This window comes from Gavia stellata, chromosome Z (assembly GCF_030936135.1).
Source record: "Gavia stellata isolate bGavSte3 chromosome Z, bGavSte3.hap2, whole genome shotgun sequence".
NCBI lineage: Eukaryota > Metazoa > Chordata > Aves > Gaviiformes > Gaviidae > Gavia > Gavia stellata.
In genome coordinates, this window is record NC_082637.1 from 68684279 (window position 1) to 68710196 (window position 25918).

At 39.0% G+C, this 25918-nt stretch overlaps 1 protein-coding gene across 1 annotated transcript in view; it reads right to left on the bottom strand.

Annotated features, from left to right (window-relative positions):
* Positions 1-25918, bottom strand: part of SNX24 (sorting nexin 24) — a 96042-nt gene that overhangs the window by 25214 nt on the left and 44910 nt on the right. The window contains exons 2-3 of the mRNA XM_059833927.1: positions 22804-22887; positions 13292-13396 (exon numbers count right to left, since the gene is read on the bottom strand). Coding sequence (XP_059689910.1) covers positions 13292-13396; positions 22804-22887 — 189 coding nt within the window. The remainder of the gene's footprint in view (positions 1-13291; positions 13397-22803; positions 22888-25918) is intronic.

Consider the following 25918-nt stretch of genomic DNA (forward strand, 5'->3'; position numbering starts at 1 on the left):
GGATATGACACCATACTATCATAGTTATGAATACTGTATTTCTCTACTGATGATGATATTCTGGAAATAAAAAATAAGATGCTTGAAAAATGGAGGATGAACTCCCGCAGTCAGATACACATAACTGGAATGACATTTTCTCAGAAGGTTTTATCGGGAAAGTTATCACTGACCTTTTCATTTTCCAAGAATAGACGTACCCAGTGGGTTGCAACAGCATAACAAGTAAGACTTTTATCTAACCATTTTAAAACTGTAATTCTACAAAAGCAGACTCCAGCCACATCACTGCTGTAAAGGCCAGGGATGCACCACACGAACTACTGCTCTAAGACAGCAGTTTTAAAAGCTGTGGCAGCTGGTATATTTGTGCTGTTAGTTTATGTGAGTGCTGTTAGTTGATGTGAGTGATGCCACCATGCACAGCAGTGATACAACTTACCTAGCCAAGGTAGTTGTGTAAAAACAGACTTAGAAATCAATCCGTTTAGTGTGTAAAGGACTACATGTATCTTCTCCTGCCGCCTTCTAAATGGAGCACATTACTCCAAAGCCTTATATAGACAACAAACATCAACAACTGAACCAACATGCAACACTTTCTTTGAACGTACTAATACTCAAAGCCTGTAAATTTATTTCAATATCTAAAGTGACAGAGAAGCTTTCTCCTCATGCTGATGCACTCATTCTCAAAAGGAGAAAGGCTGGCACTTAAAGGGAGCATCCAGAGGATTCATGCGCCGAATGATGCTTACGCCGTGTGGGTCAATACCATTCGGCATGCACAGGCAGCTGGAAGCAAGGAACACCCATCAAAAATGTCTAGATACCTATCATTAGGGACACCCACCCATATTACAGAGGAATCAAAATCCAGCGTGCTAGGCTTAAGTCTCTACCAAACACAGGGGTTACTGGTTATTAACGTAAGCAAACCACACTTAAGAGATTACCATGTCTACCAGACAGTAACAAACACAAATGCTGTATAAGCAGGGCTTTCTTGAGCTTTAGATGCAATTGGAGTAAATCTTGTGATCGGCTCTGAATTGTAGGATCTGTGATTTTCCCATGTCTGTTACTTCCTGCAGCATGTTGAAGGAGAAATGTATGTAGCAAAGGTGTCAAATACGATTTGACATTTCCGTAACAGAAGTCTTGAAAAGAAATGGCTTTTAGTGCTTTTGTTGTGAGACAAACAAGACTAATTTCTGTATCACAGCTAAAATTTTCCTTTGTGCTTAGTGGTTACTCTCAACTCTATTTTGTTGCATCAGTGCTTCTTATTGCTTTACATAAAATTTGCATTCATTGATAACGTTGGTTTACTCTGACTGTTATACTGAGCTTTGAACTAATTGCTCTCAATTAATCTGTTCCACTCTTTGATAGCTTATTTATCAGATTGGGAAAGATAGATTTAATGGCGCTTGCTGGAAACAAGTTCTTTAATTGAAAATACCAGAGTGTTTAGCTCACTTCGTGCTCTACCAATTAAGGACAATTTGGAAAAGTGTTTTTCCCCCTACTACTGTCTCCTTGATTAGATTTCCAAAGAAGCAGACAAAACTAATGACAATACCACCTAGCAATATTGGTTCAAATAAAAGCCCAACAGCCAAATTACTTACTATGAGAAATGTGAACCATCCCCATCAATTCCAATGTTGTGTTACATTCATTTTGCTGTATCTTTGCTTCCCAAGTAGGTAAATGGCAAAATTTATTTCAAAATGCATAGCTCTATGCCTGCCTCTATACAATTATCCCTTTCCACAAATAAGCCAAATCAACAGAAGAAATTATTTTTCTTGATTAAGCTCCTACATTTCTCTTGGGATGAAACAAAACAAACAATTAATCTTTCCTTATTTGTTCTCAGAAGAACCTGCATCCCTTAAATGTACGATAACCAGGGTACCTGTGGCAGGCAGTCGGCAGCAATTAGGCTTGTGCTGAAAATGAATGGACTAGAGTCAGAATGCCTAATCTGCTGAGAGTTTCTACAGGACGGCAAGGTTAGACCAGGAAAATTCCCTTGCTGTGGAAATACTGTTAAAAATTACCACTTGACTTCAGCATAATTAACAAGGTTTGGGAATTTATATGAACTGAGTAATTGAAAAGAATTAGCAAGAGATATATACATTAATCTTCACCAGTTACAACGTGCCTAATGAAATTAAAGGTTCTACTTCTACTTCATGCTTTGTTTCTGCAAACTTTTTTCATCTACAGAAGAAAAAGTATATTAGATAAAGATGATAGTTATGAGAAATTAAAAAGAAGAAACTGCATCACAAAATTCCATTTTTATATCAATACTTCTTAAAGATTTTCTTATATATAATTCACAGTATTTATCCAAGAAACTCCATGGAAGTTTCTTATTTTAATGTCCATATTTTTAAAGTCAACAGGAAAAATCCATATCAGAATTATAAACTTAGGTATCATTCAGTAATGCATATTTGTTTGTAAATGTACATGCATTTAAATTCAAGTCTGTCTCAGTGAAGACATTCTACAATCAACAGTTTCAGTAAAAAGAGCTTTTATACGCTTAACTAAATCCATATTATATTTGGATTACAGAGACAATAAGCAGGTGAAAAGAAAAATAAAGGCAAGTAATGCTGATGTGTGTGGAGATAGATAGACAATGTTAGCAGAAGATAACAAGCATTTGTGATTCTCCTAGGTTACCCATGATCACAGGACCTTCTCCCCTTAGTTCACTCTGAAATCCTTCAACATATCCTTCAGAAAGGAGACATGCAAGACTGCATAAAAGCCAAGAAAAGGAACACACATAAGGGCATTATATCTAATGCACAAGAGTCCAATTTACTGCAGGACCAAAGGAGAAGGCTTACTGACCACCTTTCCACAACCTATCTTATGAAGATAGTCATCTCCTCTGGTCACCTCTTTTAGCTACTGATGGACTAGCTCTTATTTCTTGCTTAAGCAGCCCTTCTTGCAAAGAATTTTTCTGTTGCTGTTCTCTTTCTTTGCAACACCTCTAAGGCAGAAGCTCAAGAATTACTGCTTATTTAATCCAGTATCTTTCAGGTAAAACCCTGTGATTAGTTCCACAGTTTCCTGTTGGGTTTTTTGGTTTTTTTTTTTTTTCTGTTTTTTTCTCCCTTCAGAATGGTCTATACTAAATGATGCAAACAACGTTAGAGTAAAACATTGAAGTTATTATGGCACACTTCAAAGTGAAGAATTGACAGGTTAAGTTCATCAATCAAACTTTAATTCAGCTTCCTTATGTGTAAGGATTTACTTAATGTTGCTTATATGATCCCATACTACTTTTTCTCCCCAGAATCAGTTCTTCATCCAAAGCACAGAATGGATGCTATTCAATTATTCAGCGTATATTCACTATTTTGTTTTCTTCCTCTCACCTCCAGCCATAGCCTGTGTCTTAATGCAAATTCAAATCCTATAAAGACAGAATTATTCACTATTTCATGAACTTTTTGCCCCAGCCTCATGTGCAGTTTATAAACGCATAAAGAATATTAATGATTGGTCTTCAGCCACACAAAGAGTGTTGGCAAAAGAATACTATCAGATTGCATAAAGGCAATGATTTGGCAGACCTAGGTCTAAACTACCTATTCTAGGTATAAACTACATACTACTAATTTAGTGCTGTACACTAGTGAACAAGCATAAAAGAACATAGTGTGTTGCACTACACATGCAATAATAAAATACTCTTTCACTAGAAAATAAGTTTTCCCATTCATTGGCAATTCATTAAGTAACCTTACAGATTAATTTTAAAGAAAAAGCCCTTAAGACTTAACTTGCCTTGAAAGTCCAATTTAAAAAAGCAGTAGTCATTTGTACACCAAAAAATGAGAATTAGCTTATGTAAAACAACACAGAGTAGGAAATTAAAATGTGTTTAAAATGCTGTGGATTGATTAAAAAGATGAGGGAAACTGAGTCTTTCCCCCACACTTCAGGTGGTGACAATAAAGACTCTATGCAAGAATTACGGCTCCCTCCTTCTTTCCTTTACTACAATGGACAAAAATTGTTCGCCTTTTTTTTCACCCAAAGAAGCTCTAACAAATATTTATTAAGGAAAAAGAAAATTTAATGCCTACATGTCAGATGAGGAGTTGCCTTCAGGTTAAGGAAGGTGACATTTTTTTCTTTCATCATGGCTAAATGAAGTAAGTATCTCACACTTTGTATTGCTTTAGAGGGAATCATGGCTATTAGAACAATTGGCTGTCAGCAGACTACTGTGACTATAGCACTGCACCAGCACTCGCATTTTAGTATCTCTAGTTCTGCTTTAACAAGCTGTGACAACTTAGGCAAAGAACTTAATTTCTCACTGTATATAAATGCACAATTAGTACAGTTTGATGTTCATCTTAACTTGGGCGAAAGTATGTGATACAATAGCGTTATGATATACAGCATAATGAAAAGAGAATGAGCCCTTACACAGAGTTTCTAAACCTGTCATGACTTCTAATGCAAATTCTGCTTTTAACTGAGTAAAATTTATTTTGATCAGCTCTAACATATGAGTGAAATGAGAGAGAAGTTCATGCAGCACAATTTTATACACCAAAACCAAACAGATCATTGAAGATTAAGGAAAAAATATGAATCATAAACCACAATATAGCACCACTTGAAAAGCAAAAAATGTAACTCCTACAACATAAACCAGATAATTTTCCTAAGCATGCTTGAAAAATGCTTGGAATATTTCTGCAGGAAACACCTCTGCAAACAGACAGTCAAAATAAATGGCTCTTTTTTAAATTATCTACAGAATTATTTTGCTTTCCCATTTTCTCTTGCTTTCCACCTCCTCTTAACAAGTACGCAATCCTGCATGTGTCAAGCAAGCTTCTTTAAATCCACAAACAGCTAAAACCAGCTATGTATCTGTACCACCGAAGAAACATGTATGCACAACAGAATCTTAAAAGAGCTGGTCGCAGCAATGATGGATTTAAGTTATTAACTGATCAAAAAAAGATGGATGGTGGTCTGCTTTTCTTAATCTACATCATCATCTAGATCTATTTAAAGATATGTGGTACACTAACAAACTTAGTTAAGGTTTCGATAAAATCAGTAGAATAATCTGCCCTGTTACATTGAGACTGTATCGATCAATAAAATCACTTGTACTAGGAAAGTACTGTTAAGTACTGACAATCCCAGCCATTAATATTATTTAACACTCTGCTCACAATCTTTAATGAGGACAAAGAACATTTTGTCTTTTTATACTTATTATACCATTGCTTTTAGAGCTTCTTACAGGTACAGTTCAACCTTGATTACTGCAGACTAAATGGAGTTAGAGAAGGAAGACATGGAATAATTTTGGATAATGGAGAGAATTTTCAATGTGATTAATAGATGTGGGTGATTCAACAGACTTTCCAGCAAAACATCAGTTAAATCTTATTTCACTGAATCCAAATTTTACTTGCAACTTTCTAATGCTAGACGCATTCTTTCTAACGTATCCACCTGCATTTTAAACAAAACGGGTTTCCAGAAACAGCAATCAGGAAGATAAGCATCTGTTCTGGACTCAATGTTTGGGGTTTTTTTTTTTTTCCTGAAAATAAGCCAATTTGGTCTTAAATTAGGTAGAAATAGATCCCAACAGCGAATGTGTACATAGGACAAAGGGAAGGACTGCCTCTGCAGAAATCTTTGTGGTCGTTAATGAATGACACAAGGAAGTCGAAGTGAATTCTATCCAGCTCCTGCTTTCAGATATGGGGAATGGTTAAACAGAAGCCTAGTGGAAAAAAAACCACAGGTCAGGCATGCACAGAATAAGGTGGAGAAGAACAAGAACAGGCCCACATTTTGCACAAAAGTTTTATAGCTTAAAATTTCTTCCTCCAAGTTCAGCTTTTAAATATACAACCAATTACCTCCCATGTGTAAAGCATCTGGTCTTAAAAGGCATTAGACTTTACAAGAGGCTTTGCACAGTGGCATCTGACCTGCATATCTCTTCATTATATCAATATGATTCAACCACGTCTTCTCAGTCATATGATTCAATCTTTTTTCTTTTAAGAATAGTGTTTGTGATACATACAGGACTCAGTTCATGAAAACACATTAATGTTTAATCAAATCTAATAACAAGCTGAAACAGAAGTATGTGTTTAATTACTTTAAGGACTATGTAAGAAAGGTCATAATGGTTCAGACCAAAGGTCCATTTAGCACTGTATCCTATCTCCAAAAATGTCTATAAATGGATACCAAGGCAGAGTATAAATGAGCAAGACTAACATATAAGACATTTTCCTTCAATGCTCTAGCAGCCTTAAAAATTATTTACAGCTTGAGAACCTTCTATGCTTGATATAAACTGCTCTTCCATGAACATTTCCAGTCCTCCCTTGAACCAATTTAAAATTTTGCATTCACAACACCCTTTGACAAAGACATGCAGGTATACAGGAATAACTAAATGCTTGATACAGAATGCATTTCTGAGAATGTAAAGGAAGAACAATTGTAATGAATATTAACATTGACAGAGTGGCTAAATGTGATGAACGTGAACTGCACAGAAATAAAATCTGAATGGCTGAACGATCATTGAATGGTTCATTTTGCCATTACATTTCCAGAAATAAATAGTAACCAACTTGATTTATTTTTATTGGGCAAAAGCAAATGAATGTCTCATAAAAGTGCACATATCACACACAGAGATCTCAGTATTTTTACACAGCTCCAACAGCACTGCTTCAAAACTGTCCACCTCTACAGACATTACATTTTCTCTCTTCCTTAATATTGATAATGGAATGTCAAGAACTGTTCCATTTAGAAAGCACTTAGAGATTGCTTGTGATCCTAGAGAACTATGTCAGCTTCAGCCAACCCACAAACCAAGATCTGCCTGTCTTCATATGAAATCCTAGCTTTCGTTCTGCCTAGCAGAGCTCAGGCTGACTTTTATGTACTAGTGTGGGACATTTTTTCCTCCACTTCACGAAGAGAAAACAGTGAAAAATCCTGTGCATCACCAAGGATTTGTTTTCCCCATTTTCTGATCCTACTCCAGCCAAGACAGCTCTGAAGCAGTATTTCAGCTACAGTTGCGGAGGAGGAGTATTCGGCTATTGAAAGGCAAAGCTCCAGCCTATGTACAATGGGGAGTACTTGCAGACTGGCATCAGGAGTCTAGATGGTTTTTCTTAAGAGCAGAGACCTCTCCAGTCTTCTTGAGGATGGACAGAGTTATAAACGACTGGGTTCACATTCCTCCTTGTTAGAACAGCAAGAGGCCAACAGAAACTGAATCAGTTAAGCAGTGAAGAACTAATGAAACTTCGCACTAGCTGATGGAAAACTCTTTTTCTTCGCAATTAGATAAAAACCCCTGAGAAATCAAATTATCTCACTCCCCAGAATGATAGTGAAAAGGGGCAATGACTGATACTCAAAGAAAGCAGAAGATTCTTATCCTCAGTTACAATATGAAATGCTGTATTAGCTCTGACATGCTCTGCAACAGTTTCTAAATCAACAAAAAGATCCTTTCAGTATTTTAATTTTTTTAATTGAATCTAAAACTTTTATGAAGCAACAGAACACAACTAGATCAACTTAAAAGAAGACAGTTCGGAAGCTTTAGAATACAATTTGGATTGATGACTAAAATCAGAGGATTTTTTTCTGGGCCTAGGGAAGGTTATTTAATCCTTCCATCCAGATTTATTGATTTGTTCACAGCCATTGTCCAGTCAGAAAAGGCTATTTATTTATTTATTTATTTATTTATTTAAACTTTACCACAAGGAATTTAGTATCAACACTTACTGAAGTAATTAAAGAAAATCATCATGGCCCATGAAGAAATGACAATTTGGGCCAAATTTTCTGTAAGGTAGTTTTCTTTCTGCAGTCACTAACTGCAGAAATAGCTCATTTGTCTTCATGTTTTTGCAGTTGCTGTTGAACTGTTCCCCAAAAAAGAGTAAAAAAATGCAATATAATAATGGGTGATTTTCCTCCTTCATATTTCTGATGAACTTACTCATAAAACAACTACACATTATTCATCACTCCATCCACTGTTTTCCTAACTCCACCCTGCTGGAAACTAAGACAGCTAAGGAGTATAGGATTGGATTCTACTCTCTTAAGAGCGAAATCATAACAGATATGGTTTTATTTATCTTTTTCAGGAAGGATTGGTAGTTAAAACATTTTTAAAGAGAATTGCATTTTGAAGAATACTGAAATACAGGTCAAAGTGCTTCTCAGATCTCCAGATTATTTCCTTAAATGGAAAACAAATCTTTAGTACAGTTTCATAAACTCCATAATTCATTTTGAAGATTTGGATTCCTGAAACTGCTGGAACGTTGAAGTTCATCAAGTCTTCAAGTCTCACAGCCAAGCAGTACTTCAACCAATCTTATCTCCAGGAATCAGGACTGTTCTCTTTGTAAAAGTTCAAGAGTAAATAAAAGGCAAGTATGTTTTCTTGACCTCAGCCAAGAGAGAAATGTTAGCTCTACATTTTAACTCTGGTTAGAGACATATCTACATACAGACTCTACATACATACAGAGTAGTTCAGAAGGTTTACAGCCCTCTGTTTTGTATTAGAGTCTTGCCAGTCACAAGAAGAATTTCTTCAGGTCACCCAGACCACAAGAAACGAGTTAGTATCCTGAAGCTCATAAAAAATATGGGCCTCCTCCAAAATATCTCTCCATAACTGAATCATTTCAGCAAAGACTAGCAGCAGCTACACAGTCTCATGCTGAGGTGTGGGTGCCACTTCACAGTGAATTCTGTTAATGATGCCCGTTATCTTGTCGGACTGATGATATCAGCAAATGATAAGATTTCTTCTGCCCAAGGGGCTTAGAAAATATCTATTTCATTGAACTTTAAAAGGCAGACCTGTCAAAGGGCAAGTCCCTGGGGCAGACAGACTGGATGGCAATAACATCCAGTGTCATCTTACTGGGACGAGGATATGACCTAACTCCAAATCAGTAGAGAGCAGGTGGCTAGATCAAATTCTTCCCCATTACCAATTCACTGGAAACAAGCTCCATAAAAACTGCTCCTCCAAGAGTACATCATATAAAATCTATTTGTAACAAATACTGATCAAATTGACAACACAGCTGCAGCTGCTTTAGATAAGGTCCCTCACTGCTACCCTTAGGAATTCCAACAATGTCTTCAATGTCCAAAATAAAACCCCAACTACCTGTTCAGTTGGTCCATCCAAAAGATGACTTACTGAACTCATACACAACAATAATTGTGCAAAAAGGAGAATTCAACCGATCCATATCTCCTTCAAATACACTTCCAAAGCAGACCGTATTTCTGTATTGCTTTGTGATAAATGGTCAGTCCAAGATTATACAGTGGATTAAAAAAACCGAACAACCACCACCCAGAAGCTACAATGCTGATTAACAATCTGCCCTATCATCTTCCACACTTACTTTTACTTTCTGGTACTTTCAAGCAAACATATTTCTGCAGGCTCACAAACATACTACCAGGAGTCACAGACTTTCAAAGCAGGTCCAGTGGCCAGCCCTTCTCAAATTAGAGGCTCCCTACACAACCAGCTACCTCAAATCTGTATCTTCTACCTTTTCTCAACATCAAACTCTTCAGGAAACATATCAAGAGAAGACATTTCATAACTATAAACAAATCATAGCTATGTTCAAATCTTGGTGCAACCTTATACTACTATCAGAGATATTTTTGTCAGCAATAGTGTAATCCAATTATTTATTTTACAAATTTTAAATCAAAACCCTTGGATTCTCATCTCTGCTGTATTGCAAGCTACACGCTCAGATATACAAATAAGTACCTATTAAGTCAGAATTTATATCACACACTAATTGATTTACGGTAACTCTTAGTTGATAGCCACCACAAGGTAATTAGAGCTGGTTTAGTCCTCTTCCACCATCAATAACAGGCATTTTCTTATTTAGCAAAGACTAAAGCAGCTCAACTTAAGTCCTGTGTGCTGTAGGTTATGATCATGCACAGAGACAGTTACCACGGATCAGCAGAGGAGCAATAGCTTACTGCTTCATACTAATTTGCTTGAATATTTGGAGCCACACTGTCATTCACTTATCTTTGCATCTGTTTCTTCATTAATAAATTAAACATAATCCTTCTCTCCTCTTGTCAGTCAGTTGATTGTTCTCAGTATTCACAAGGGCTCTGTATTATTATTATACATGCAGTTGAATTACTACACATACTAGCGCTTACTAGTCAATTGTTCCACAGTATTAAAAATGAAAGTTATAAATTCCAGCCAAACTTGTAAAATATGAAAGTCACTTTAAAATAATATAGATAAATCACTCTTTCACAGTTCCATGAAAATTGGTCTATTATAACAAGAAAAAAATCCCCACTCAACCTTTCAAAAACAAGAGAAAAATAAGCCATCTGATGAATATTAGCTGACAGTGGATACTGATAAATTTAAGAAAATTACTATTTGTATCTCACAATTTAATAATATTTGTTGGTTTATTCATAATTTTGCCATTCTTCAGAAAGATATAATGAAATGTTTCTGAGCTCCTGTCCATCCACTCCAAGAAACAAACAACCTGAGCTGAAAGGATTTAAGAGGGCAGTTTCATCATGAAAAGGTCACAAAGAAGTAACAAGATACCGGCAACTACAGCACCATCCGGCTCAGATGGGCATTTCTTACTTTCTCTACTACTTGATACAGATCAACTCTACTATTCTAATTTCATATCATTATTTTTATCTGCATTTAACTATAGAAGACTACTTAAATAAAAATAGATTAAGAAGCCAATACGATTAGACCATGTCAGATACAGGTCTGTATTTGACTGCTATCTAGAAGCCGTATTACTTCTTGCCTATACAGGTTTTCAAGGTGCAAAGTGCAATAATGAGAAATTAATATGTATTACATAAAACAAATTATTTGAATGTAACAGCTGTGTAATTGCTCAATCTCTGCATGAGATTCTGGCTGGTTTTGAAAAAACAGTTAACGACTACCATGACTCCGTAATAGTTTACCAGCTGCACAAATGGCTGGCTTCTAGTACCACCACTGACGAGTGATGATAGTAGCCAAACTGCTCTTACAGATTAACACTCATTAGTATCACCTAAAAATATGTTTGCAATACTTTATATACATGGTGTTAAATTAAAAAAGGATCATATCTTCTGAAAGTATAGCATGTTCCTAGAGTGGGTCTTGGAAAATGCTTGGCACTATCAAAAACCTTCTGATAGCCGAAGTGCCTTAATATGAACTTCTAATTGTCTAAAATCAGGCTTTCATTATTTTATAAGTTAAAATTTCACTGATGATTAGTTCTGCTTTCTGTTAGCAGAAACAGAAATTAATGACTTTTTGACAACAATATTAATGATTTTCGTTCTTGTTTTAATTTAGTATGCACATCAGTATGGATATAACTTAGAGGCTTGTCATGTTTTAATCAGATGACGTCCAGCAGTCCCTTCCAACCCAAACCATTGCATGTTCCTATGACAGCCAATGGTGACAGAAGAGGGGAAAGTTAATTAAACACAAGACTGTATAAGAACAAGAGTTGACTCACTCTTCCAGTAGGGGGAGATGTTCTTTTAAAGTTTATCAACAATTAAAAAGTGCTAACCAACTTAGCCCTGTATCTTTTTAACAAAATCAACCTCATAAGAGAAATCAGTACATGTGCCTTAGTAGCGATATTCTCTAAAAGACTGTTGTATTAAAATCAGAAAAAATTACAAAATTCACAGCAAATGGCTGTAAGAGAAAAACAGAATACAGATGACGGAGCAAGATGTGCCGACACTCATCAAAACCAAAAAGGCCCTATTCTTTTTCAAAACCAGTCTCTCCAACAGCAATGATTTTCACCCACACAATAAATGTAATTTTTAGATGCCAAAGATGCTATAAATACCATACAGCAAGAAAAGAAAAGAGGATTAAATTTTTCAATTTAACAATACTAACTAAATATTTAAAAGTAAAAAATAAAAATTAGCTATGTTGCCTGAAATGCCCTCTATATCTCAGAACAAAATCTGAGCTGTGTTTTTCTCCTTATTTCCAAATTTCTTTTTAAAAGTTTAATCACATCACACTATAATTCTAGGCTCTTCCTTAAGCAGTTTTCTTTTACAAACCTTCCCAAGAATCAGGGAGGTTCCTGAGCGGTGCAGGTTACCGTCTCTTTTCTATGAATGTAGCTCACTGTCCTTTATGTTGCAGTTCACCAGTCCTCCTGTTGTGCCACTGCAACTGTGGATGATGATATAAACCAGATCTCTGAAATCTTTACTATTTTTACTACTCTGATCTGAGTAAAAATAGAATACTCTCACTCTTGCTTTCCTCCCAAAATAATTATCTTTCCATTCAGATCATTTCTATGATCCCGCTCAATAAAACAGCACTTGCATCAGTACAGCTGAAGGTGCAGTGAACTGGGAACATGTCTAGAGGAACACCTTAATCTGGCTTTGTCATCAGAGAAATGGCTGTGAAACTACACCACAGGGCATTTTTAAAGCAGTAACGGCGAGAGCAGAAATTTACTTTATTAAAAAAGGCTGGGATTTGTCACCAGTATATTTAGACATCTATATGTCTGAGTCACTCCTGAAGACTCCTTTTACAGTCTGTAGCAAAATCAGAACCCAAATAGGTAGAATCTGGGACTTTAAGTGCAAGTTTCCAAACTGACCGAGATGAATATGGGATGACAGGTGCCCACTTCTACTAGATGAACAATTCAGATACAGGCATGTACAGTAGAGGGATTTGAATTTGATGAGCTGCTTCTTCCCTAGTTTGTCTAAATGGAGGCAAGTTAAATAAAGCCTCCTTGTATCTCTTCTCAAACACTTTTGATTGGCACAGTCAGAACTACTATGGGAAGAATAACATTTTCCCCATTTTAGGCACAGGTAAATAAGGTACTAGTAGGTTAGCCAAAGTTAGACAGAAGCTTTTACCAGAATCAGGAAAAAAAGCGAAAGTCTGGATTTTTAGCTGGTAGTCTTGCTAAGTGAACGGAAATCATCACTGCTGGGAAGTATCCAGCTCATTTCTCACCTCTAAAATTGCCTATCAGTAAAACACTCCACTTCACACCTGCTGTATCTCCAAATGCTTTGGATACTACCACTCTGAAAATGGATGCCGCTTCTACTTTAGCACTAAGAGACCCACCTGCAAGTACAACTCCAAGCCTTGCCGTCGTTGCTCCAGAACCTTGGGGACCCAGTTTCTCACATGCTTTGAAGGGATCTCTGGAGTTCTTATGAACTTCTTCAGCTGCAAACGAAAAGAAACACAGACAGAAACAAAGTATAATAGCGTCCCTTTAAAGTAAACACATTTATGTTAGAGATGAGGAAGTACAGGTAAAATAACCATGCATAAAGAAGAACAGCATGGCAATGAAGTTACTCACCATCTGCTCACTGAAATAACAGCAGACTTCATACCTCCAGGCTGCACGTCCAGCTGCCCTGGCCAGTGAAGAGGAACCCTACTAACAATTTCTTGTGACTAACAGCCTTAAAACAAAATGGCAACAACTACATGAGAATACTTGAAATGAATTTCCCGTTAGTCAACTTGGAATGATACCTCACAATGTCACTGCAATATACCCAGATATTACCTTGCTAAGTGCGGTGACAAGACACTGTGACAGTTTCTAACTCTACATTTAGGCAACTATGAACAGGTGGGAGAAGTACAGGGAGGAGATGTAACCATTTCTCTGGAGAGCTGGCAATCAAGTGAGCAAAGTATCTGTGGTCTCAAATTGCACCAACAGACTGACAGCTGTGTTTAATAGCAGACAGATATGGGGCTCTGGAACTTGAGGGCCAGGATAACGAGGATATGGATGAAAGTCCATCCAGGGGGCTGCCTAGGGCGAGACAGTCAGCCCCATGTATCACAACCACCTCTACTAAGACAAAAAGGAGAGTAATTGTCATAGGCGATTCCCTCCTGAGGGGAACAGAGGGCCCAATATGCCGACCAGACCCAATCCTCAGGGAAGTCTGCCGCCTCCCTGGGGCCCGGTGAGAGAGGTCACCAGGAAACTCCCTGGTCTGGTACGGCCCAATGATTACTACCCGCTGTTGGTTATGCAGGTTGGCAGTGATGAGGTTGAGCAAAGAAGTCTAAAGGCGGTTGAAAGGGACTTCAGAGCACTGGGGTGACTGGTTGAAGGATCAGGAGCACAGGGAGTGTTTTCCTCAATCCCTTCAGTGACGGGAAGGAACACTGAAAGGAACAGGAAAGCGAACCTGGTCAACACGTGGCTCAGAGGCTGGTGCTGTCGGAGGAATTTTGCTTTTTTTGACCATGGGGCGGTCTACACGGCACCGGACCTGCTGGCTGCAGATGGAGTTCAACTGTCCCCAAGAGGGAAAAGGATTCTCGCTCATGAGTTGGTGAGCCTCATCGAGAGGGCTTTAAACTAGATTCGAAGGGGGAAGGGGATGAAACCAGGCTGCCTAGAGATGAGCCTAGGGCCGGCATGCCGATGTTGGGGATGAAATCGATAGCCCAGCTCAAGTGCATCTACTCCAATGCACGCAGCATGGGCAGCAAACAGGAGGAGCTGGAAGCCCTTGTGCAGCAGGACAGCTATGACATAGTCACCATCACAGAAACGACTCGCATGACTGGAGTGCTGCGATGGATGGCTATAAGCTCTTCAGGAGGGATAGGCAAGGAAGGAGAGGCAGTGGGGTGGCTCTGTATGTTAGGGAGTGTTTTAAATGTATAGAGCTCAATGATTGTGATGACAAGGTTGAGTGCTTATGGGTAAGGATGAGGGGGAAGGCAAACAAGGTGGATATCCTACTGGGTGTCTGTTACAGACCACCCAACCAGGACGAAGGAGGCTTGCCAACGTGACGCCCATCTACAAGAAGGGTCGGAAGGAGGATCCGGGGAACTACAGGCCTGTCAGCCTGACCTCGGTGCCAGGGAAGGTTATGGAGAGGCTCATCTTGAGGGCGCTCACGGGACACGTGCAGGATACTCAAGGGATCGGGCCCAGCCAGCACGGGTTCACGAAAGGCAGGTCCTGCTTGACCAACCTGATCTCCTCCTATGACCAGGTGACCCGCCTAGTGGGTGAGGGAAAGGCTGTGGATGTTGTCTACCTGGACTTTAGTAAAGCCTTCGACACTGACTCCCGCAGTATTCTCCTGGAGAAGCTGTCGAATCGTGCCTTAGACAGGTGCACTCTTCACTGGGTGAAAAACTGGCTGCATGTCCGAGCCCAGAGAGTTGTGGTGAATGGAGTGAAATCCAGTTGGTGGCTGGTCACAAGCAGAGTCCCCCAGGGCTCAGTTTTGGGACCGGTCTTGTTTAATATCTTTATTGATGATCTGGATGAGGGGATTGAGTGCTCCCTCAGCAAGTTTGCAGACAACACCAAGTTGGGCGGCTGTGTTGATCTGCTCGAGGGTCGGAAGGCTCTGCAGAGGGATCTGGACAGGCTGGATCCATGGGCCGAGGACAATTGTATGAATTTTAACAAGGCCAAGTGCCGGGTCCTGCACTTTGGTCACAACAACCCTATGCAACGCTATAGGCTTGGGGACGAGTGGCTGGAAAGCTCCCCCGCAGAAAAGGACCTGGGGGTATTGGTTGACAGCCGGCTGGAGATGAGCCAGCAGTGTGCCCAGGTGGCCAAGAAGGCCAACGGCATCCTGGCCTGTATCAGAAACAGTGTGGCCAGCAGGAGCAGGGAGGTGATCGTGCCCCTGTACTCAGCACTAATGAGGCCGCACCTCGAATCCTGTGTTCAGTTTTGGGCCCCTCACTACAAGAAGGACATTGAGGTGCTGGAGCGTGTCCAGAGAAGGGCGACGAAGCTGGTGAGGGGTCTGGAGCACAAGTCTGATGAGGAGCGGCTGAGGGAACTGGGGTTGTTCAGGCTGGAGAAGAGGAGGCTGAGGGGAGACCTCATCGCTCTCTACAATTATTTGAAAGGGGGTTGCAGAGAGGTGGGTGTTGGTCTCTTCTCCCAAGTGACTAGTGATAGAATGAGAGGAAATGGCCTCAAGTTGCACCAGGGGAGGTTTAGACTGGATACTAGGAAAAATTTCTTTACTGAGAGAGTGGTCAGACACTGGAATAAGCTGCCCAGGGAGGTGGTGGAGTCACCATCACTGGAGGTTTTCAAGGAACGTGTGGACGTGGCATTGTGGGACATGGTTTAATGGGCATGGTGGTGTTGGTTGATGGTTGGACTTGATGATCTTACAGGTCTTTTCCAACCGTAGTGGTTCTGTGATTCTGTGATTCTGTGAATACCTTATACAGTGAAACAGTAAGATTGCCACTGAATATATTTTCAACAGAGCTCCATAACTATTCTTCTAAAGATTCCCACAGGAAAGCTTTTACAGATATATATGGAAATGCATATATGCATATACATGAGTGCATATAGATACACACAAACATACATTCTGGCAACACTAAGAACACTGTTGCTGGAGCAACATATTTTTTCAAAACCAAAAAATGTTAACGTTTTCCTCAAAACTACAGAGCAAAAATAACAACTGGAATAGACTCCATTGCATTTTAATAGAAGGCGACATTAGACATTCTTTCTGTTGGATATTGCCTCTGAGTAAATCTGAGGCAAGGAATGCAAGGAAAGAAACTCAAAATTGACTTTGACATGCATACCCGTGGGAGATGGAGAATTTACATTTCATCTTTGAGCTTGCTGAGATGTCACCATAGGAAAAAGCAGTGCCAACATATCAACGTCTCTACAATCACAAGTAACGAAGCTACAGCAAGGAAACCTCAATTGCTCTGGAAACATTTTGCAACTTCCTTATTTCTTAACAGTGCTAAACTACAATTAAATGTGAAGTGAGAAAAACAACCCACCAAAACAAAACCCCAAATCCATGTACTTTTACTGACTGATCTTAGAGCCAGCATGTAAAACCCCATTTTTCCTCTAAATTGGTTAAGAATGTTGAAGAAGTTATGGCCACAGCTGTTGCGAACTATGACAGCACCTGCAGATGAGTAACAAATGAGGAGAATGCTCCAGATGTGGGGAGACAAATCTGAAACAATACAAGTGTCCACCAAAGCCTAGCTGTTTTACAAGATAATACTCTGTGGCTGGTACCTCAGCTGATGATTAACAATCCTGTTATATAAAGCATCCAATAAACAATAGCTTAAATGTGCAAGCCCAGGTACTGTGTATATGTAGAAACCCATGCTATACAGATGTACAAAGAAGAAATGATAAGCCCACTTTCTTATGCTTACAATAATCCAATAATATACCACAACAAATAATTATTACAATGTCAAAGAATATTAAGCAAATCTATGTATGTATTAGCTATATTGCTTCAGACCTGTCTCTACAGAAGAAATATTTATCTGAGGACAATTGTCCGTAATACCTTCCCGTCCATAACACTGACCTAATGCCTATTTGACATACTATAGACTCTATTTCCTGCAAGACTAAAAGACAGCTCAAATTATCAAGTAAAGAATTATTTGTCCAAGTGTGAAAAGTCAATATGATTTACCCTAATGATTCTAAAATTATAAATAACTTGCAAAAGAAGATGTACAGAATTTAAGATATTTGCAGATTTCACTGCAGTAGCTGTAACACTGTCACCTTCTAGCATTCTGGTGCTGAAAAAGAACTACCAATATTTAAAAATGTAAAGGAAAAAAAGTACAAAAAGGAATTAGGGAATAAATACAAATAAATTGTTGTATTTTTAACTATGTTAAATACATAGAAAGAATTTAATTATTTCTAAAAAACTCTCCATATGAAAATAATAAAACTTTTGTTCAGACTTGATTACAATACTGTAATGTGAATGGTGCATAGCCTGAAAGGCCTGGTTTGTCTTTCATAACCAGGTCAAAGTACAATGGCCTATGCAAACTATTTCAAAAAAGACAACAGCAGTGCATGCTTTTTGTCAAGGGAATAATTTGTACTCCTGGTGTAGCATGGCAGTCTTGAAAAGATTTTAATCCTTTTCCACTACAGCCAGATTGCACAGGAAATGGGGCTTACTTTTTCACACAACTGGAATGTAAGAAAGGTTGAACGCAGGAAGGAGACAAATCCAGCCATGTTCTTGGAAATGGCTTTGTTTAAAAAAGAATAAGTTATCAAAATTAATCAAAACATTAATTCCCATTCTGACAAATGAATAATGTCCTGTATGAGCAATGGAGTCCTCTTTCCTCCATACAATGCCAGTGGAGCATGTCCTTCTCCAGCGAAAGGCACAATCTTCCCTTCAGCCTCTATTCCCATTTTCTACCATGGCTGTTCTCTACAGAATCTTTGTTTCTCCTGCTAACTACAGATATCTCCAGCACTAAGGGCACCTTGAATATGCAGTCTGAAGTCTACAGATACCTGAAGTCTGATACCTGATCTGAAGTCTACAGATACCTTTCCAATTGCCATGTACTTACAGCAATTTAGAGTGAAATTTACATTTTAAATTAAAGGGGAAGAGAGGAACAAAAAATAAATACCCCATTGGCATGCTGAAAACAAACTGGTATCTGGACCCGAGTATAAATAGTGTCATGGGATGTGAACAAACTGTTCACAAAACCCAATTAAGATACAAGTTCAAAATATTCTTCTCCTTTTCCTTTACAAAACTGTTCAAATACACACCCTACCTTTTAAAGAGCATTGAGATCTTCTGCTCCAACACAAAACAGAGAGAAGAAAGGGTGAAACCGCATACTCTATTATCAGAGAATGCTTTCTCCAGGATTTCTGTAATGCTGAAAGCACTAAGGAAGGTTCACAGCACGAGCTGTTCAACCATGTTTACTGAAATGTTACTACAACTACAAAAAGTAAGACTTAAGAAAAGAGGTATATCGTTGCCAAAACATGCTGGGTGCTTTGCATCATCTGTACAGGGAACAAATAAGAACAAGTCACTATCAAGTTTGCAGAGTAATATAAACAGACAGCAAGCAGATGAGGAGTAAGACGAAACAAATTGAAGAGTGGTGCAAAGTGTCTAGTTAGAATACCTGTTTTTCAGGTTTGTTTATTTTGCTGCTATTTCTGGAGAGAGAGAAAGGGACCATCATTTATGGGTTTTTTTGGTGTTCTAAGGAGAAACCCCTGCAAAGGAAGCAGTGTACAAAGAGACAAATCTGAGAGCGAGACTGCAGTCATTTGTGACTTTTGCGTGGAGTAATTGTGCAACTCCAGAAATTACAGTGAAGTTAGACAACAACAAAGGGAAGACGAAAAAGTGGAGGCATTCAATGCTTTTTTTGCCTCAGTCTTTAATAATACTGATAAACCTTGGGCTGCCCAGTCCCCTGAGCTGGAGGACCGCAAGTGTGGAAACAAGTCACTTTCCATTTGTGGACACCGAAATTGTAACAGACCAGCTGTATCAGCTGAATGTTCCTAAGTCAATGGGGCCTGATGGGATTCATCCCAGAGTACTGAAGGAGCTAGTGGATGTTATGGCAGGACCCCTCTCGATCATCTACCAAAGGTCTTGGGAGTCTGGGGAGGTCCCTGCTGACTGGAAGCTAGCCAGTGTTACTCCAATTTGCAAGAAGGGTGTGAAGGAAGACCCAGGGGACTACAGGCCTGTTAGTCTAACCTCGATTCCTGGAAAAATTATGGAGAACGTTATACTGGGTACTATTGAAAGGCATTTAAAGAATAATGCAATCATCAGGCACAGTCAACACGGGTTCACAAAGGGAAAGTCCTGTTTACCTAATTTGATACACTTCTATGATAAGGTCACCTGCCCAGTGGATGAAGGGAAGGCAGTGGATATAACTTTTCTGGATTTTAGTAAGGCTTTTGATACTGTCCTTCACAGCATCCTTCTGGACCAGTTGTCCAACTGTGGGATGAGCAGGTTCACAGTGTGCTGGGTGAAGAACTGGCTGAAGGGCAGAGCTCAAAGGGTTGTAGTGAACGGGACTACACCTGGCTAGTGTTCCTAGGGGCATAATCCTAGGGCCAGTTCTGTTCAATATTTTTATCAATAATCAGGATGCAGGAGTTGAATGCACCATAAGCAAGTTTGCTGATAATACCAAACCAGGAGGTGCTATTGACTCTTCTGAGGGACAGGAGGCCTTGCAGAGGGATCTAGATAGATTGGAGCACTGGACAATGATTAATGGGAAGAAATTTAACAAGTCCAAAAACCAGATCTTGCACCTAGGACAGAGTAATGCTGGGCACAAGTATAAATTGGGAGAGGAGTGGCTGGACACCAGCCCTGCAGAAAGGGATCTGGGGGTGGTGGTTGACTGCAAGCTCAGTAGGAGTCAGCAGTGTGCCCTGGCAGCCAAGAGGGCAAACCGCATCCTGGGCTGCATCAAGCACAACATAACCAGCCGGTCAGAAGAGATGATTATCCCACTGTATTCAGCGTTAGTGCAGTCTCACCTTAAGTACTGTGTGCAGTTCTGGGCCCCACAACGTAAGAAGGATGTGAAGGTCCTTGAATGCATCTGGAGGAGGGCAACAAAGCTGGTGGAAGGGCTGGAAGGAATCTCCTTTGAGGAGCGGCTAAGGACTGTGGGTTTGTCTAGTTTGGAGAAAAGGAGGCTGAGGGGTGACCTCATTGCTCTCTACAGCTTCCTGAGGAGGGGAGGTGGAGAGGGAGGTGCTGATCTCTTCTCCCTGGGATCCTCTCACAGGACACATGGGAATGGTTCAAAGCTGCTCTACGGAAGGTTTAAACTGGACATTAGAAAGCATTTCTTTACTGAGAGGGTGGAGGGTGGTCAAACACTGGAACAGGCTTCCTAGAGAGGTGGTCTATGCCCCAAGCCTGTCAGTGTTTAAGAGGCATTTAGACAACGTCCTTAATAATATGCTTTAACTTTTGGTCAGCCCTGAAGGGGTCAGGCAGTTAGACTAGATGATCGTTGTACATCCCTTGCAACTGAAAATATTCTATTCTATTCTATTCTATTCTATTCTATTCTATTCTATTCTATTCTAACTACAGGAGACAGTCTACTTGGGTAGGGTGCGATTTAAGCATATAAATACTGATTTTCCCCTCTTAATGTTTCCTAACTTATTTAGTTGTTTAACCTCTACTCACCTGCTTTACTTTCAATTGCAGGATTATTCTCATATGTAAAATAAAGGACACATGTATTGCAAGGCTTGGTGGTGGGTGAGTGAGTTGTACTACTGATTCTGACACTGTTGCTCATGTAGTATCATATTCAATGTGAACACAAGGGGGAAAATATCTGAGACATATCTGAATTAAAACATTAAACAAGGAAATGAGTATTAGAAAGTGGCAGCTGATACCACTACTGGGGCAAGAAGCAAAAAGGCATGAAGTACTAGCACATCTTAATTACGGTTCAGTAAAGCAACAATATTCTTGTTCTTTGGACTTTTGCGGGCCAACACACAGATGGGTCAATAGCTACCTCTTGTTGACCCAAATTTGCTTATATCCATTATGGCTAGCAAAATCCATCCTCTCTGCCACCAGGATAATGCTTGTTCCCTGAATGAGATGATTCCTGGGCTGATTCAGGGCCACCAGCAAACATGCTGGTGTGGGTAAGCTCCTCTGACACTGCAGTGGCAGAAGCTGTAAATGCCCGTGCTCCTTTCTGCCACTTGCAGAGGAAGCTTTTCCATATTGAAAGGAAGCAGCACCTGTCAAAGCAGTTGAGTGTGCACAGGCTCTGCTGCCACTGAGAGCTACAAACCAACAAATGTTCAGTTCATGCAGGTCCTAGGATCAAAGGACTGAAGCTCTTCATTGCTGCCCCACTGCTGGCAATGGGCTGCAATGCTTTTCCAGAATTCTCCTTCACAATACTTGGACTCCATAAGGCAGGAAAAATGTAAAACTTGCCTTTCAGCTGCACAACTGTATAGCAGCATCCAGTTCTGCCTGGAAAGGAGAAATCATACTTTTCCTTTAACAATGATCAAAACAATTTAAAGAACAATTAGTGGATAACCAATCTTGAAAGTACTGTGTTCCTTTCTATATATTAGTGAGATGATTCAGGAGACAAGCTTAGCAGACCATAGAATCATAGAATCATTCAGGTTGGAAAAGACCTTTAAGATCATCAAGTCCAACCGTTAACCTAACACTGCTAAGTCCACCACTGAACCATGTGCCAAGCGCCTCATCCAGAAGTCTGATATTTTACATCACATTCATTGTATGAAAGGCAGCAGCGTGAGATGGTCTACTCAGTCTTTTTCACATCTAGTGTCCTGGTGTATACAAGCTGTTTCCTCAGCTTTACATACAGCAGGTTAGCAACACAATTTACAGAACTAACGGATTACTTGCCTAATTGGATAAAACCAAAAAACTTACTTATTTGCTATAGCAATGTGCCTTATTTTGTGATTTTACAAGAAGAAAAAAACATACTACAGACAGCATTTTAGCAATACAGAATGTAAACAATAATCAAAAAGAAGAGGAGAGTTAGTAACATCTGAGAAGTCATGATCCCTTTCCACGGAACAGTGAAGAAACTGAGTTAGTTGGGAAGTCATTTCCAGAGACATGAATCACGAGATGTGTTTAAGATAAACCATGTATAGTAACAATTTCAAGAAAGAGGAAAACATCACAACTAAGGCAAAACAAAGTTACAAAGAGAGAGATCACTACCTTTTTATGAAGTGCATGGAATTCACTATACCTCTTCTCCACAAAATGTTTCCTTCCACTCATTAGCACCTCTATTTTAAAGACCTGAAAATTGTAAATAATAAAAAGGAGATTAATGTACTTGCATAAACAGTTCTGCGACATGGCTGTGACTGCACATTTTAACACAGTCATTCCAGTAGGTTGTCCCAAAAAACCCATGATGACTCATGAGGCACAGAAGTACAACAATGATTAATGGGAAGTATGGCTGAACCTTCTGTTAACAAGTTTGTTCAACAAACATACAAAAAGACAAGTTAAGCTTGGACTGTATGCTGTACATTAAAATCTAAGCAATAAAATATTCCCTTTCATACATATTTAATACATTTTGAACTAGTTAAAAAAAGAAAAATATTAAAACAAAGGATGTTAAGAATGAAAAAAATGAGAGAAAAAAGATTCATTCTTTTTCCCTCTTACAATACAGCATACTAACACAGTCACACATGTTCAGAAAGAACTGGATAACAGATGCAGTATGTTATGAATGGAAAAGGAGAAATAAATGCAAACACTGTATCATAGGTTAATTTCCTCCTAACCTACAAATTCATCTGTAGTCTCAATTGAGCTTGTGCTACTAACTACACACTAGGAAAAAAAAAAACCAGACCCCAAACATGGCAAATGCTTGTTTTCTTTGCATGATACATGTGACAGCTTTTGTTGCTGCCTCTGGAAGGTTGAAAGGCCAGGAGAAGAAGCTCTTTGGATCCACTAATTAGTAGTCACTAACATGACATTTTCTTGATTCTCAGGTCACCGGGTCAGTTCTGAGGGCAAGTGATGAGAAGTATTTTGAAGTACTCAGGAAAACAGGGTCTATTAAATGAAGACAAGATCAGCAGAAAAGCAATACAGAAAAGGTGCCTGGTCTATCTAGGATTTCTTTGTTTTCTGTTTTGCTCAGAAAATACTGGAAATAATTATTTCCAGGACAATGAGAGATGATGTTCAGGACAGATGATTACATGAAGACCCAAGACTGAGGCCAAATAAAAAACTCTTCGAAATAAATTTGCAAACACTGTGTATGCCTGAAATGCAGAAAAAAGGGGGTTCTGTCACAACATGCCCAGCTAGCATTGATCAGAGCAAACATACAGAAACCATGCTGGATAAACACTTTCTATTGTCCACTAGAACCTGCCTTTCAAACAGATCAAAATGCTATGGTTTTCACTGGCTAGCCAAATCACATTAGAAACAGACAGCATTTTATTTAATCCAGACTGAAATGCGTCTACCTTTGAATGCAGTACGGATGGAACTGCAGTCATTTCACACCAATGTTTACATTACCAAAATTAGTTCAGATCGTTGTAATCCATCAAAATAACTTGTCCTACATACTACCTCTTTGAAAAGGACTATTTCTGTGTCCTAATCACTACGAGCAGATGACCTTATTTGGGTGCATTGATTTTTTTTTCCCCCCTATCTATTTTAGGAGAACAGCTATTGGCTATTAAACAATTTTCCTCTACACGTGAAAAAACTCCAAGGCACCCTTAGGAATATGTTGTAAGTTCAGAGTTGTAAAGAGAATCACATGCAAAGAAAAATCAATGTAGGCTTTTTTCTTTAGTTGAGACTTAACATCCTAATTATATGAGAGGAAAGCATTATTTACATCTTACATTCTACACACTGTATGAAAGAAATAGTTCTGCAAGGAACAAAATGCATTGTACAGAACAAAAAAACATTGTACAGAAAAGCCACTGCATTGAAGGAGTTTCAAGGATATCTTGGTAGGAAGAATGGAGAACAGAATATGAAACTAGTTAAGTTAGAAGTGACCAGGAGTCATTAGTTAAGGTGTTGCAACAGTTTTGAATTAACTTGATATTAAATCTCCAGCAATTACGAGCAACTCGTAACACCCACTTACACCTCAGTCAGCTAACAGTCTCCGCACCGTTAGTTTAGCACTTTTGCTGGCTACAGGGTTTGCCAAGCCATCTTGAGAAGTCTAAGGGGCTCCTGCCTCAGCTATAAGCACTCCCTTGACAGGTAACTTTCTTGTGAATCATGGCTTGGCTTGTGCAGTCCCATTTTGGTTTTAGTCATATATGTGTAACTTCAGAGAAATGTCTTTCCCTCTGTAGTCTATAAACCTGTCATTTCATAAAAGAGAATAGTTGGAATATGGGAAAGAAATGAAATACAAATCCCTCTGCAGACCTTCTTTTCAAAGCATGTATCTATTTTGTTCTGCGTTTCATCACTGGTTAAGGTATTACAGAACACCAAAAAGTATGCAGCATTTATTCAGCCTCCTTTTTAATCTTAGCGAAGTTTTAATTACTGTTTGCATAATTTTTGCTAACAAGATGAACACACTAAAGAATGTATTTGCTGGTCACTTCTGCAGAAGGTGTGAGAAGAGAGAACCACAGCTTCCCATGCACAGTGATGTCATTTCCAAAACCACAAATCTGCTACCTTTACACCCTCAACTGTTTGTACCAGTATAGAGGCTTTAACTTTGCCTCCTACCATCCAGAGCCCTTGGATCCCGCTTTAGCAGCCATCTAAAATTTACAAAGCTGGACAACAGATCTGCTATGCATGAAGTCGAAAATTACTGTTTGAAAACAAAACCCTGCAAATGGCATTTCTAATCTACTCACTGTGGCACCTATATTTTAGAAAGGTAAAGCAATTACTGATAAATAAGTGGAATATCTGTAAATGTTTTTCTTTAATGCAAATCTAACTACTAAATTTATTTACAAAGTAGCTTATAGAGCAGAAATTCAAGTAAGTGAAATAACACGTATTGTTCTTATGAACTTCATATTATTAAATGACTTTATTTAGACAGCATAAATTCCAGGTTTGCCTCCTCACTGTTTTCCAGATCACAATTCACAAGAGCAAACTAAAAGCACTGAAGTGAGTTTCTGTGCCACTATTTCATATAACAACATGGCTTTGTGTGAAAGACAGAAAGATACATTAGCTTACGAGAGAGATAGGATCTCTTCACAAATTCAAAATAGCTATAGACAAATCTCACACAAATTTAACTGAGCAACTGCAGGCCCTGACAGAAAAACAATGT